Here is a 16460-nt window from a genome sequence, read left to right on the forward strand (position 1 = left end):
GCACGATGGCTGTCCCTTCGGTGATCTGGCTGGAGATGTCCCTGCTCCTTGCAGGGGGGTTGGACTGGGTGGGCTTTGAAGATCCCTTCCAACCCAAACCATTCTATGAGTCTGTGATTCGGTGGAGCACGTGGCTTTGCAAAGGGGGATATCTGCAATGGCCAGGAGCATCCTCCTGCCGTTATCTTCATCTGCTCCCTCCAGCCACGGTGCTTCGGGGTGGAGGATCCCAGCCACAACGGCAGACGCCCTACCTACCTCTCCAGCAGTTTCCACAACCCTACATCATCCCTCAAGCCCAGAAGGCTTCTGTTGCCTCTGGGGTTGGTTCACAGACCTGGGCAAAGTCTAAGAAACCTGAACATCCCAGTTGACCGGTGGTGGCATCTGCTGACACATGCGAAGAACGGAAAGAGGCTGGAAGAAGAGGTAGCATCGCCGCCGCCGCTCAGCGCGTCTCTTCACCCACCGCAACTCCTCGGCGGCAACTCGCTCAGCCCCCTACCAGCGATGAGCGGCTGCGCGGGGAGCGGGCATCCCTCCGTGATTTCTAAGTGATGACCAACCGCAACGTCAACAGGAGCAAATGAAATTTAAGGCGAGCAAATCGCAGCCCTTCTGAGCCACGCTCCCACGAAGCCGAGAGAGATAAGGGGGAGGAGTGAAAAGGAGAATCAATAAATCTTAACCTCATTCACGACGATCTGGAGCTCTTATTAAGTAAATTAATTTAAGTTAATTTAACTCGATCACGACTCCCGATCACAGTGATTTAGTGAGGGGGAAATTGCATTAGGAAAGGCCACACTCGCTAGATAGAAGAACGGAAGAAAATTAGATCCACTTAGCAATGTGAATTAATATGGAAATAGCAGGTGTAAATTTAACCTTATCAAGAGAGCGAAAATTATCTTCATAAATTTGGAGAAATAGCCCCCAAGTTGCTTATAAATCTATTTAAAACAAAAATATTACAAAAAGTGTAGTAAAATTAATTTAAAATATACTCCCATATATCGCCTCGAAGAAAAGTCAGCGGCGGGGCGAAGTTTAACGCAGCCCAGCAACCAGGGGAGAGCGCAACTCATCACCGAGGGATTAGCGTCGGGTGCGGGCGGACCTGCCGCCACGCTCCCCGTCACTCATCTCCCGAAGACACGTCCCTCTCCATTCGAAGTCTGACGGTCTGGAGGAGTTTGTCAGCCATAAGGGCAACGTTACGGATGCCGCAGCAAGGTTTCTCGCTGCAAACTGCAGCACAGGCGCCCAAAAAGAGAAGGGGGAATCTCACGAACACCTGGAATGGCAGCAAGTTCACAAGATGGACAAGAACACAGCTCCTGCCTCAAGTTTATTACGGCAGCATTTTAACTCTGAGATGATCAGTGCCTGCGTAAAACCATTGCACATCACTTTTGGACCCCTCAAAATCTGGATTTCATAGCAGGAACTTCCCTTCAGTGTCAGCTAGAAATTAATTTGGGAGGAGCACCAGCCTTTTCATGTCATACTTCTGCCTTAAGTTGGAGAGGGTGCAGAGGAGGCCACGCAGATGCTGAGAGGGCTGGAGCAGCTCTGCTGTGAGGCCAGGCTGAGAGAGCTGGGGCTGTTGAGCCTGGAGAAGAGGAGGCTCCGGGGAGAGCTGAGAGCGGCTCCCAGTGCCCAAAGGGGGCTGCAGGAAAGGTGGGGAGAGACTCTTCAGCAGGGCCTGCTGTGACAGGACGAGGGGTGATGGTTCCAAAATAGAGGGAGGCAGATTCAGATCAGATATTAGGAAAAAATTTTTTACGCTGAGGGTGGTGGAGCACTGTCCCAGGTTGCCCAGAGAGGCGGTGGATGCCCCATCCCTGGAAACATTCCAGGCCAGGTTGGCCGGGGCTGTGAGCAACCTGATGTGGTTGGAGATGTCCCTGCTCCTTGCAGGGGGGTTGGGCTGGGTGGGCTTTGAAGGTCCCTTCCAACCCAAACCATTCCGTGATTCTATGATTGTTTGATGGTCTGGCTTTCTATCACAGCCTGAGAGCGGTGAGCAAGCGAGAACTCTCACCAGCAGGTAAGATGCACACACGTGCTGCCCCGATTCAGCCAAGATGTAGGACGAGGGCGCAAGAAAAAAAATACATGGTTTGTCTGGGGCAAGGGAAATGCAAGTTGGCTCCAAGGATGTGCAAATGGAGGTGGCACCTACAGGCAGAGCAGTAACTGCACCAGAGAAGGCAAACCAGTCGCTTTTTGGGGGGAGTCAGAGGAGATATGTGGATGTCAGGACTGGAAAAAAAAATGCACAACGTGCTGGTGGGACGATAGCGAAGGTAAAAGTAGAATGCGAAGAAAAACGAGGAGGCGGTGCAGGTTTAGATTGACCGCAGAAAATTTGCGTGGAAATTAATCGTTAGCCCAAAAGGATCCCACAGCTTCCATACGAGAAGCGCTTTGAAACCGCAGCCAGTAGAACACATCAGACGAGGAGTTCCTCAACTAAGAGCTTGAAAAAAACAAGACAAAATAACAGAACTAATTTTATCTTTGAAAATAAACACCTTTTTAAAAAATCTCTCTGTTTACCCGGCACTTTGCCTCTTCACCCTGAAGCCTTCCAAAAGCAACGCTCCCTTCAGATACCAATGTTTGTGAAACTCAAAGCCAAATTCAGTTATTATAAGGAAAAATCAGGCCAACTTAGGCTTTAAAAAAAATCATCGCCGATTTTTATCTCTCAGCAGCACCCACCATGAATCCCATCAACCCCTGGGACATCGCTGGGAGAGACAACTTTTGGAAGAAGTCACCTGGAGCAGGGTGTTGATGCCAAACCACTCCGGAGGAAACGATGGTGGGGAGCAGCCCACAGCATCACCCAACAACTCAGGTTTGCTACACCGGAAGGAATAATAAAACAAACAAGCCCACAGAGGAGCAGAGCAGGCTGTCTTTGCTCAAAATATTGCCTGTGAGAGCGGCAAACCAGCCGTTCACGGGGAGGATGAGCCATTCTCAACCTAAGCATAGCCAGAATCTGGGTTCTAACCGAAAACATCAGTTCTAACAGCGCCTCTTTTAGAACCGTAACAACCTTTCTCCTTATGCGCAACCTTCAGACGTCGCGTTGGCCTCCAATGTTCCTTGGTAACACCTCCACCAGCTAACGCAGCTGCAGCCCACTCGGAGCTGAAACAGAGACGCCGGCGCAGCTGATTTAGGAAGACTCAGACCCAAGGGTACAGCACCCTTCTTCAGACGGGTGCCGGCACGCCGAATTATTTGCTACAGGGCCAAGACGACGCTCCACCCATCCAGATAACCTGGAAAGACGCAAGCTTGTGCCTGCACGTACCTCCAAGGCGCTTTCAATAAGCTCCTCTGTAGCACCAGCGTACACAACAACGGCAAAAAGCAGAGGGGAGGTCTGGCCTCGTTAGCAGGCTTGACCATCCCTAATTAACAGGCCATCTCCAAAAGCAGCAGAAAGTTGACTTAGATCTGATGTAAAATCTGTGTGCGTTTGCTCATCCTCCTTACAGCTTCTTTAACAGCTTCATGGAAACAATTAATTCAAACGGGGAATAAATAGGAAGCCACAGCCCGCGGTAAATCGTTGGCCGCCGACTCAGGCTAACGTGATTACTAACACGATTTTCCACTTCGAGTCAATAAACTCTGCGTAGAAGCAGCTCAGCAAACAGAGAAATTAAGCGACGAACACGCAACGGTAATAACGCGCAGCCAGCGTGGGAAGTCCCTCAATTCCCGCATCCCAACCAGTTGCGTTCAACAGACGGAAGACTTACCTGGATGTCACGGGGCGCCTTGTCTTCCAGTTGGGAACAGGGCTACTGAAGGACGATAAGGCTGGAGAGACGACGTTCTTCTTCACTATCCTGTAGCGTGTCTTTATCACCTTGTTGCCTGGAGGGCTCCTGAAGAAGTGCAAGTTGCCTCCTACGAGAGAGCAAACGGTAAAAAAAAGGCTTGAAATTCAGGTGTGCGTGGGACAGAAGGGACCTCACCAGCATAGGTCCTACACCCAACTGGTTAGCAGCCACAGAAGGGGCAAAAGGCCACTGGAGTCCATGACGCACAGGATCACCATCATTGACGGGAACGTGTTCTGGTGGGCTTGGGGGTGTTTGCCTTCACCACCCCGGCAGCAAAACTCTACTAGTTGAATCACAGAATCACAGAAGGGTTTGGGGTGGAAGGGACCTTCAAAGCCCACCCAGCCCAACCCCCCTGCAAGGAGCAAGGACATCTCCAACCACATCAGGTTGCTCACAGCCCCGGCCAACCTGGCCTGGAATGTTTCCAGGGATGGGGCATCCACCGCCTCTCTGGGCAGCCTGGGACAGTGCTCCACCACCCTCAGCGGAAAAAATTTCTTCCTGATGTCCAGTCTGAATCTGCCTCCCTCTGTTTTGGAACCATCACCCCTCGTCCTGTCCCAGCAGGCCCTGCTGAAGAGTCTCTCCCCACCTTTCCTGCAGCCCCCTTTGGGCACTGGGAGCCGCTCTCAGCTCTCCCCGGAGCCTCCTCTTCTCCAGGCTCAACAGCCCCAGCTCTCTCAGCCTGGCCTCACAGCAGAGCTGCTCCAGCCCTCTCAGCATCTGCGTGGCCTCCTCTGGACCCTCTCCAACAGCTCCACGTCCTTCTGATGCTGGGGGCTCATACACTCAGCAACAACACCTTGATCCCCAACATCTACGCGGCAAACAGACTGCCACATTTAATCATTCTCGTTTTCCCCGTCCTTTGCAGGCTGATCTACACGCCGGTTCATCCTGCCGAATGTTTCCTGCAATTACCAGTTGGATGTTTGACTCTGGTTTTCCTCCGTTTGATAGCTAGCAATTTTTTTTTTATTTTTTTTTTTCTCGCGGCTTTAAGGAATGCATCTAATTGCCTGACTTTTATAACATACAGCTATAACTGCCCAGATAATTAAAGCTGACACTACATGCTGAGACTAAGTCTTCTGGTTTTATAACTGATTTAAAGGGCCGGCTGTTTTTCTCGGAGATGCTCCAATTAAAATTATTGCGAGGTTGAGAGGGGGGAAAAGCAGAATCATTATTTCCCCTGAAAATGTTGTACCCATCCCAATGTTTGTCTTGGCGAGAGAAGGGAAAAGAAGGTTGCTTTCCAGGTAAACCGGTAATCTCAGGACGCTGGATCTGGGTCGAAATGCATTTTCGAGTCGATCTCGTTCGCTAGAGCGGAGGGAGCTTCCCCATCTCCCTGCCGCAGCGGTAACGACAATTCACGGGCAATATTTTCCTTCCCGGGCATTCCCAAGCAAGACAGCATCTCATGCTGGGTTCAGGAGGGATGGGGCACCCCGCAGCACCAATTTTGACTCCCAAACTCAGCCAGAGAGTTCCAATTTCTGATGGGGGGGAGGAGAACAGCAGGCTCTGCCACAACAGATAAATCACTGGAATTTTTGGTAATAAAGATGACGATAGCAACGCTCTGCGATATTACACTGGAAGATGAACGATCACGGAGCAAGGAGCCTACGGGGGGATTCACAGCCTCCAACGCCGCCTGTAAAGCCCCGAGCACGCTGGTGGCACCGCGCAAATAATGTCTGTATATGGCTGCAAAAAAATCTGGAAGGCGTTCGGTATAAAACAGCCCAGGCATTGCCCGCGTCGCAGCACACGGGACCTCCAACCCCTGTTTGCACCATGCATGAAGTCAAGTCCTCACACCAAGGTGTTATTTCAAGAGAGACTTTTACATTCCCCCAACTCCTAGAGAATCACGGAATGGTTTGGGTTGGAAGGGACCTTCAAAGCCCACCCAGCCCAACCCCCCTGCCAGGAGCAGGGACATCTCCAACCACATCAGGTTGCTCAGAGCCCCGGCCAACCTGGCCTGGAATGTTTCCAGGGATGGGGCATCCACCGCCTCTCTGGGCAACCTGGGACAGTGCTCCACCACCCTCAGTGGAAAAATTTTTTTCCTAATATCTGACCTGAATCTGCCTCCCTCTATTTTGGAACCATCACCCCTCGTCCTGTCACAGCAGGCCCTGCTGAAGAGTCTCTCCCCACCTTTCCTGCAGCCCCCTTTGGGCACTGGGAGCCGCTCTCAGCTCTCCCCGGAGCCTCCTCTTCTCCAGGCTCAACAGCCCCAGCTCTCTCAGCCTGGCCTCACAGCAGAGCTGCTCCAGCCCTCTCAGCATCTGCGTGGCCTCCTCCGCACCCTCTCCAACCCAATCAACTCAGAACCCCATCAAACCCCTGCCCGCCACCGTCCCCCGCCTCACGCTCGCGCGAGAAACAGAAATCCCAATTTTCGTGTGTCCCCCCGCCTCTCCATGGACAGACGAGCTGGCACCTGGTAAACTCCATTCCCGGCGGTAATTGGATGGTGCATTCATGCCGGAGCCGCTCTTCTGAAAGTGCCTGCGTGCGCGGCTCCGGCATTAACCACCTCCTGAAAGAGCCTCTCCGAAGAGCCGCGTTCTCTATTATTACTCGCTAGCTGAGGGGTTTTGTGTAGATAATCATGTTATTTAGATAGGATGTTGGTTTAATTCCCTTCATTACAGGCTCCCGGGGTTGTAATTTTTTTTCGCCGCGTGATGTATTCCCCGTGGCACATTTCACTCAAATCAAACACTTTCTGCTTTTATTACAAACAATACCCCAGCGTCCCCCGTTATCAGCCCAGTGCACACACGCACGCTCCTCGCAGAGATCCAGAGGTCAGTTCTAATGACTAATCGATCTCATTAGCTTTCCTAATTAAAAACTTTACTACCGCAATGGAAGACAAACTACAAAAAAAAAAAAAAAAAAACTGCTTGCATCATATTTGAATGGGATATGAGCATCGTTTATCAGGCAGGGCTCGCAGCCCGCGCCCGTCGCAACGGGCCGCGCGCTGCTGAGGTCGGTGCTTTCTTCGGAGCCGTGCATCCCTCGGGCACCTGCCGCGCGCCAGCGGAAAAAATCCTGGCGCAAACTCCAGCGGTGACCTTGAGATGGGACGATCCGCTGCCAAACTTCTTGCCGCGGCGCTCCGAGATGAGATCCGGGATCCGCCGGCGCGCGCGTCCTTTAGGAAAGGAGTCGGATGCAAGGAGCTAACGAGGATCCTGATTTCTGCTCTCATTTTGCTGCAAGAGGGACCAGGGATGGATCCCCTGGGGAAGCTGAAGCAGGAAGGGCAAACACAGGGCTGGCTCCCGGGATGTCTGCAGGAGAGCTGGAAACAACGCGAGGTCTGACTTGCTTTCCGGCATCCTTAAAACATAGAAGCACCGCCACACCTTAAAATTTTACGTTCTCAAATAATTCCAAATTGTCTCCTTTTTTTATTGTCTCTAGGGGTGATGGTTTCAAAATAGAGGGAGGCAGATTTAGATCAGATATTAGGAAAAAATTTTTTTCCACTGAGGGTGGTGGAGCACTGTCCCAGGTTGCCCAGAGAAGCGGTGGATGCCCCATCCCTGGAAACATTCCAGGCCAGGTTGGCCGGGGCTGTGAGCAACCTGATGTGGTCGGAGATGTCCCTGCTCCTTGCAGGGGGGTTGGACTGGGTGGCCTTTGAAGGTCCCTTCCCACCCAACCATTCTATGATTCTATGATTTCTATTCTGCATCTCCTCAAAATGAAGTTTTAACAATTAAAAATCACAGCTTTCTTCCAACCCTAATACAAAACGCGAATTAAGATCACTTGCAAGAAGGTTTGAACCAAAAAAAAAGTAATATCTTTTGTAAAACCAAGCATTTACCCTCACGGCAAGAAAACTCGGGAAGCGTAACATTGACCTGCTGCTACTGACTCCAAATCCTTCATCCCTGTAAACTCTCATCCCCCACTTCTGCCAAAAAAATGAGCGGAGGGGAGGCAGATATCCGCTGACTTTGCTTGCTTCTCAATCAGACCAGGTCCAACAGCCTCAGTCCTACAATCGCACAGGGCTGGCAGGCAGGCAGTGGGGAACGTCGCACCCTGAGCCGTTCATTTCCGCGTGACGGTGCCGTTACAGCAGCTCTCCAGGGACGGGTCAGCCTCGTCAGCCGGCCAAGCACTAACGAGCAAGCACGTAAGTTCATGCAGCAAGAGGAAGATAGAATCATTGAATGGTTTGGGTTGGAAGGGACCTTCAAAGCCCATCCAGCCCAACCCCCCTGCCAGGAGCAGGGACATCTCCAACCACATCAGGTTGCTCACAGCCCCGGCCAACCTGGCCTGGAATGTTTCCAGGGATGGGGCATCCACCACCTCTCTGGGCAACCTGGGACAGTGACCCACCACTCTCAGCATAAAAAAGTTATTCCGAATATCTGATCTAAATCCACCTCCCTCTGTTTTGGAACCATCACCCCTCGTCCTGTCCCAGCAGGCCCTGCTGAAGAGTCTCTCCCCACCTGTCCTGCAGCCCCCTTTGGGCACTGGGAGCCGCTCTCAGCTCTCCCCGGAGCCTCCTCTTCTCCAGGCTGAGCAGCCCCAGCTCTCCCAGCTTGGCCTCACAGCAGAGCTGCTCCAGCCCTCTCAGCATCTGCGTGGCCTCCTCTGCACTCTCTCCAACTGGTCCAGTGCTGTGGGCCAAGACGTGACCTGAGTCCCTACCAGGTCTCCTACCCCCCATCATCGGCCACCACAAACCTCCCCGTGCGTGAGCTTCTACCAGGTCACGCTGGACTGCGGTGGCTCGGTGTCAGCTGCCACTGCCGCTGCTGTGAAAGCCCTCGGCAAGGCAGGCAGAGAAGCGGTGAGTGACAGGCACATTGATCTTCCAGCACCTGGAAGGGAGACGAGGGCGGGGACCGAACACCAATCAGGGAGCAGAAGCTGTACCTTTGATTCGGCGTCGGTATTGTCCTCAGCTCTGGAGGAAACCTCGGGGATGCGATGTAGGGTCACCCTACGGGGCCCTTTGACTCAGTCACAATGAGTCCACCAAGAAAAAAGCAAAGGCCAAAACCTCTGATAAAAGTGAATTGCTTTTTCAAAGACATCCATTACGAAAAAAAATATAGGGCTAAGGACTACTCCTACATGTGTAACGGATGCCACCAGCACGCCATTAATTCCTGGCACAGGCTCTGATGCCAGCAGAGATTTAAAAAACATGCGCTCTAAACCAAAAGCAGCTCCATAAAGAACTGAAAAGCTCCCCCGAAGGGTATTCTGAAAGCAAACACTTCCTAACATGAAGATCAATCCCACCGACGTCCTTGCCACGGGATTTGCTGCAGGCCTGGAAGTAAAGATTCAGCAAAAACTCACCGTTATCTCCTCCTCGGCTCCCAGAACTAAGCTTCTGTTCACCTGCTACCCAAAGCAAACCCACGCTGCTGCAAGACCGTGTCCTCATTTCGTATCACAGAATAATCAAATGGTTTGGGTTGGAAGGGACCTTCAAAGCCCATCCAGTCCAACCCCCCTGCCAGGAGCAGGGACACTGAGGGTGGTAGAACACTGTCCCATGTTGTCCCATCCCTGGAAACATTCCAGGCCAGGTTGGCCGGGGCTCCGAGCAACCTGATGTGGTTGGAGATGTCCCTGCTCCTTGCAGGGGGGTTGGACTGGATGGGCTTTGAAGGTCCCTTCCAACCCAAACCATTCCATGAGTCTATGATTCTATGATCATGCAACAAATGACCTTCCAATGAGGACAAATCTGTGGATGGACCTGAATAACACTTCATCACAGCTCCTCCACCCAAGCAAACGGGTTTGGTGTTTCCCGTTACACCAGAGGCACCTCCAAGACGTCACCCCCGAGCCGCGCAGCTCTGATGCCTTTTGTTCCGGCTACCGACTTGGCCAAGTCCCTCGAGTTAACAAAAGGATCCGGGATTACCGTAACACCGTCAGGAATTTAGCGTGAAAGCAGACACCAGTACAACGGGACGATTATCACAGAGCGCGCTCAATATGTTCACGCAGAACGGCACAGCAAGAGGTTAATTATATTGCTCCGGGAATCGGCTTCCAAAAGGACCATCCTCCGGTTTAAGAGGGGAATTTAATTTTCACACCCATTCAGTTCGCAGCTCTTTCAAGAGCGACGGCTATTTATGCCAGAATGTAAACGATGGTTTATGATCATGAACCGCTGCTTAATAGGAAATAAATCCAATTGATCGAAAGCGCTTTACCTGCGACCCCGAGCAAGCCGGCTGTTCGGGCGGTAATATTCGCCGAGGACGAGAGGAGCTGGGGCTTCGCAGCCGAAACGTTCCAGCAGGCTCCCAACCCATCGCAATATTTGCTTAGCGCCGCAGCCGCTTTCAGCCGGGAACATCTGGGGAATGAATATCAAATCTGCTCGGCTCATTCCTTTCCGCTGAACGGACAGGCTGAGAGAGCTGGGGCTGTTGAGCCTGGAGAAGAGGAGGCTCCGGGGAGAGCTGAGAGCGGCTCCCAGTGCCCAAAGGGGGCTGCAGGAAAGGTGGGGAGAGACTCTTCAGCAGGGCCTGCTGGGACAGGACGAGGGGTGGTGGTTTCAAAACAGAGGGAGGCAGAGTCAGATCAGATATCAGGAAAAAAAGTTTTCCACTGAGGGTGGTGGGTGACTGTCCCAGGTTGCCCAGAGAGGCGGTGGATGCCCCATCCCTGGAAACATTCCAGGCCAGGTTGGCCGGGGCTGTGAGCAACCTGATGTGGTTGGAGATGTCCCTGCTCCTGGCAGGGGGGTTGTGCTGGGTGGGCTTTGAAGGTCCCTTCCAACCCAAACCATTCTATGATTTTAAGTGATTTCCAGCGTGACGATGGTCCTCGTGGAACTCTCCTTATCTTTACGGATGGAGAAATGGAGATGCTGCAGCCCATGGCCGTGTCCCAGTCCCTCCCCGCTGTAGTTCAACTGGAAAAGGTGATCCTTACTACCGCGACTGAGAGATGGAAAACCCTGCGAGCAACCGTCTGGTTTCCTGCTAGCCGGAGGAAGGAGAGTGCAGGCTGCGATGTACAACATGCTGACGATCGCTGGGTGATGGGCTACCAATCATCGGTAAAGATCTACGTGTATTAAATCAGTGTTAGCCTTTCCAGGACGGGGAGGCATACATCATGAATCTTCAGCTCTACGTGCAAGATTTAAATGCCTAATTTAGTGTGATAAAAAAAAAAAAAAAAAAAGAAAATTCCCCAGCGGTGTGGTCCAGGGGAATGGGACTCATGGAGTCGGGAGGAGAAAGTCTCTCGTTTGTTGGGTTGTGAACCGTTTCTTCCTTATGTCCAATCTCAACCTTCCCACTTTCAGTTTAAAACCGCTGCCTCTTGTTCTGCCACACAGGCCCTGGTAAAAAAATCTCTCTCCAAGTTTTTTATCAGCCCCCTTTGGGCACTGGGAGGCCGCTCTCAGGTCTCCCCGGAGCCTCCTCTTCTCTCATCATCTGTGTGGCCTCCTCTGGATGCTCTCCAACTGGTCTATGACCTTCTGACGTTGGGGCAGGAGCGAGTGGCCATCACGTGTGTGGCCAACCTGCTGCCCTGCATGTACGCGAAGGAGACGGTCGGATTAGGGACGCCGAATCCAGTACCCGGGCTCCACCACATCCCCATCCTCGCTGCCGGAAGACCCCGGGGTGGCTCCGTCCAAATACCGGGAGAGCAAATGAGCCCAACCAAGGACGAGGAGAGACCACGTTATTCTCCTCTCTGCCGGGATCGGCGAGAGGCGGTCACGCTTAACGCACTAAACACGCTTTTCCCGGCCTCGGCCCACGTTGAAGAGCCTGAACAGGTCTCTGGAGCATTGGACCTTGTTCAAACACAACCCTTATTATTATAACAAAAGAGAGTGGTGGGGTTTTTTCCCCCCCTTCCTTCAGTGAATGATTATTAATGCGTTTCCAGGAGCCGGGTCCATTTCTCTAAATGAGAGCGGGATGGCAGGAGGACGGCTGATAAATGCCCTCCTCCCCCCGGCCGCGCGGCGGGAGCTGCCAGGGGTTCTCGTTCTAACAAGCTGCAGATGGAAGACGACCGGAATAACAAAGTATGAATTTTTATGAGTCTAATAAATCACTCCACTTTTCCTGCTCTTGATCGTTTTCAGCACTTCAGACACTCGAAAAACCCCGGCTATAATCAAATGGCTTCACAGAGCTCGCGTTCCCGCCTCGCCGCCGCACGGAGAGAGGTGCCTCCGCCTCGAGGAGCGACGGGGAGCACTCGTCGGGCTGGGAACCCATTTGCATTCGTGCTTGAGGATTGACTTCACATTTCTTTTTTTTTTTTCAATTTAACAAGGAGAAATGGGAATCGGTTTTCCCCACCCTCAAAGCCACTTCTCAAACTGAAGGCCACCCAGCTTTTACCTCCCCTGACCATCCACTTAAAAAGACCCTGACCCGACTCCGGCATCGGCAGAGAAACTTGTATAAACTCGGGGAGAATGAAGGAAAACTTTGTAGGCAGTGGGTTTATTAAGATCCTTTTAATTCTCCTTTCTCAACTTCTGTATAAAGCAGGTAACGGACAGGCTCCAATCCATCTCAACAAGAAAGAAAAGGTTTCAACTCGAAATTGCGACCATGGAGTTTGCCAAGGGAAGGTTCTGCCAAAAAGCCTGCTGAGCACCATTTTGATGGAAAGAAAGAAGGAAGACTTTGCTCTCCTTACCAAAAAACTACTCTGGAAAGCTCCAGGACAGCGACCAGCGGAGGAGAACGGAGCCCAAGGTCAGAGACACCACGACGCGGTGAAGGAAGACAACCATCGCTCCGCATCGGTCTGCAATCCCTTGAGATCAAGCACAGGAATGCAACCTGCAGCTCCAGGAACTTCAAAGCTACAAAAAAAAACCCCACCCTGGTAGCGGAAGCAGCTCTCCCGGTCCCCGTCCTGACGGCAAGCCTCCACCCCACCCCACCAGCGACGCAGCAGGATCCCAAGCCCTGCCGCGTTACCTCCTCGAGGGACGGAGGGCAAGTTAGCCGAGAAACCTGTTGCTCCCGTCATCCTCATCCCGCCCCAGTCTTTAATCCATTCCGTACGCTTTTCCCCCCGGCTTTTCATTTGCTTTTCCAGCACAGCGCCGAATCAGGGAGGGAATTCATCTTTGACAAACATTTACCGATTATCAAATCACAACCGCAGGCGCAGACAGGGGCAATAAGTCACTCGAAGCAGCCACCCGTACTGCAGGCTGAGGAGTTTGGGCAGCTCCTCCGTGACAAATAACTCCTGTCAAAGCCGCGTGTTCCCCGGCGCTCCCAGCCCGTGTTCTCCGTTGTTCCACGCTACCTGGTGGTTAATGACAACGCTGTCAGTCCAAGACGAAGCCTCTGCGCCGCGGACTGTCAAAGCCCTATTAGAGGAAAGATTGAGACCCTACTCTTCTGAAACTCACTCGAGCAACACAAGCCACGAGTTTTTATAATTATTGTACGAGAGCCATCGATCGCACGCTGACACCTAACCTATCCGTATGAAATGGGAGTAGTTTGCCGGGTGACAGTTGCTATAGATTATTGTGGGTGAGTTGGGTGGGGTTTTTTTTCTTCCTCTTTTATCCATCGCTCTACAAAGCCTAGAATGGATGGGAAGGAAGAAGACCAGCCCTGAGGAGAAGGACTTGGGGGTGCTGGTGGATGAGAAGATCAACATGAGCCGGCAATGGGCGCTCACAGCCCAGAAACCAACGGCATCCTGGGCTGCATCCCCAGCAGCGTGGGCAGCAGGTCGAGGGAGGGGATTCTGCCCCTCTGCTCTGCCCTGGTGAGACCCCACCTGCAGCGCTGCGTCCAGCTCTGGAGCCCCCAACATCAGGAGGACGTGGAGCTGCTGGAGAGGGTCCAGAGGAGGCCACGCAGATGCTGAGAGGGCTGGAGCAGCTCTGCTGTGAGGCTGGGCTGAGAGAGCTGGGGCTGTTGAGCCTGGAGAAGAGGAGGCTCCGGGGAGAGCTGAGAGCGGCTCCCAGTGCCCAAAGGGGGCTGCAGGAAAGGTGGGGAGAGACTCTTCAGCAGGGCCTGCTGGGACAGGACGAGGGGTGATGGTTCCAAAACAGAGGGAGGCAGATTCAGATCAGATATTAGGAAGAAATGTTTTCCACTGAGGGTGGTGGAGCATTGTCCCAGGTTGCCCAGAGAGGCGGTGGATGGCCCATCCCTGGAAACATTCAAGGCCAGGTTGGCCGGGGCTGTGAGCAACCTGATGTGGTTGGAGATGTCCCTGCTCCTGGCAGGGGGGTTGGACTGGATGGGCTTTGAAGGTCCCTTCCAGCTCTAACCATTCCGTGATTCTATGATTATACGAGGAAAGCATGCACCTTCACTCAGGTGCCATTTCTACCCCAGCTCTTTACCTTCAAAGCAACTTTTGGAAGTTCGGCGCTTGCGGGATGCCTCCTCAGTTGGGAAAACCAATCTGCCTCCTCCGACTCGCACATCTCCGAGCACACGAGCTGTACTCAGATCATCACAAGAAGCACCTGACACCAGGACGATGCTTCAGGAGCACATACTTGCATGGAAATGCGGTCATCCATCACCTCATTTCATTTTGCTCCCAGAGAAGGACCGGATGAAACTTTGGGTTGGCACCAAAGAAAAGTCTTCTCCCAGAACACGAACGCAGAGTCTGGAGTGAATCCGGCACTCTGGGGATGTGGGACTGAATTCCCAATGGCATAAAGGAGGGGAATCGTAGCTTGAGCGTGACAGAAAGCTACTTTTGAGCCCCGAAAAGAGGCACAAAGAGAAGAAGATAAGAGCCAAGGAGGCACTCAGCTGTACCAAGAGAAACCTAGGTAGAAGAGGAGGAGCTATCTCCCAAGGAACAAAGTCTTGTTTGTGACTGCCCATCTCTCTTGCATGTCCACCGAGGAGACCACAACAACACAGCCTCTCCGATTTTTGCCACCAGAGCCTCGGGGCTGCCACCCCATGCACACAGCCACCAGTAACCACGTGTGCTAACCCACATACGAGAACTTCAAGAGAGTTTGGAGGGCTGAGGTGGGGAGGAAGAACATTGCTGCAGCTTTAAGGAAATGTCCTCATTTGCTTAAAGCAGCTACAGGACCCGTTAAGTTCCCGTAAATAAGGATTTTCACAGCCTAAGCTCTGCACAAGCATCAGTGCATGTGGTTTATGTGCTCGTATTGCCCATTTGGGTGACACGGCTGGGCGATTTTGGAACGCATCCACTTCTTCCACCTCCCCAAAGACCACGGCTTCATCTGCCGTACCTCCAGTACTCCACTGACAGGCAGCTCTGGGTGCTCGGTGTAGGGCTAGACGGCACCAAAAGACACCCAAAACTCTACCCCACCATCCTATCCCATGTTCAGAGCTGCAGGAACGGATACCACCAGGTCTCAAGTGGGACCCAACGAGCCAAAACCACTGTTCCCGCACCAGAGATGAAATCTTCTCAAGGGTCTGATCCAAATAAATGGCCCTCTTTGGGGTGAGGGCAGTGAGAGGGAGCTTAAACCATGGAAACACAACCAGATCTTTGCTTGGTGGAAGCCAACATCATGATCTAAATTTACGGTGTTGAAAACATAAGAGACAATTACAAGAAGGAAATTTCCGCTGCTACCTGGATGGCTCAAGCAAGCCATTCCTCGTTGGGAAATCTGAAATGAGCCCCACACCACATGAGATTGTGCGTTAATGCTGAGTCAAGGTCCTTCCAGTCATGATTTCTTAGCGTAAAGGCACAAAGACGACCCCATGACATCTTTTTAGGAACGGGAGCAAAGAGGAAAGCTTTGGCACTGGTGGCTTCTTAGCTCCTGAAGTCAACGCCAAAGTTAGAGACATCGCCACGAGGAAAGCTCAGACCTTCAAGTCACCCGGTCTCAACTAACTCTGCAATATCCAAGGCTGCTAACCAAGAAGGGAGCAAAATGGAGAAGAAGAGTTTCCATTTGTGGTTGCAGAGCTTTACGTTCAGGTTTCCATCCCTGCAGCCCAGAGCAGTGATCCCGGCCTCTCCAACAGCACACGGTGAAGGAAAAAGCATCTTCTGTGACTACAAACCTCCGGTAGTGCCTAGAATCTGCCTCCAACAAACACTTAATTTTTTAAACCCTGAGTGACAGGCAAGCAGAACGCTCCCCGTGTACCGTCCCCGGGATCACCCAGGGATGTCAGCGTGGAAGCGGGAAAGAAGAAGAAGAAATCTCGCTTCTCCTGCCTCCAAGTTTGACAAGCCATCCTAGACAGGGGCGGTAATATTTGATAAATTTCCATTTCCCTTCCGAGGCTGTCAGGTAATCCTTTTATCGACAGCGCTACAGGGGTCTTCTGTAGTCTGAGGGAAAAGGGCACGCGCTCTTGCTCGTTATTAAACCAAATACGTATTTCGGATGGAGAAACAGCTACCGTCCACCTCCCCCTACAAATAAATCCTCCGGGTACGAGTCCCGCGTAACTCCATACATCACGCAAGCCGTATGGAAGCCCGGTTCACCGCGCGATGCCTTTGGAAACGCCCCAGCAGAAATCTGGAGCCGAAAGCACCGCTAGCTCTGGGTCTCCT

General features: G+C 52.4%; 1 protein-coding gene across 1 annotated transcript in view; it reads right to left on the reverse strand.

Annotated features, from left to right (window-relative positions):
* ZC3H3 (zinc finger CCCH-type containing 3) overlaps positions 1 to 16460 on the reverse strand; it is a 165263-nt gene that overhangs the window by 94265 nt on the left and 54538 nt on the right. Inside the window, exon 4 of the mRNA XM_086741364.1 lies at positions 3789 to 3939. Coding sequence (XP_086597490.1) covers positions 3789 to 3939 — 151 coding nt within the window. The remainder of the gene's footprint in view (positions 1 to 3788; positions 3940 to 16460) is intronic.

Source organism: Chlamydotis macqueenii, chromosome 2 (genome assembly GCF_036417535.1).
Source record: "Chlamydotis macqueenii isolate bChlMac1 chromosome 2, bChlMac1.mat, whole genome shotgun sequence".
In the NCBI taxonomy this organism is placed as follows: Eukaryota; Metazoa; Chordata; class Aves; order Otidiformes; family Otididae; genus Chlamydotis; species Chlamydotis macqueenii.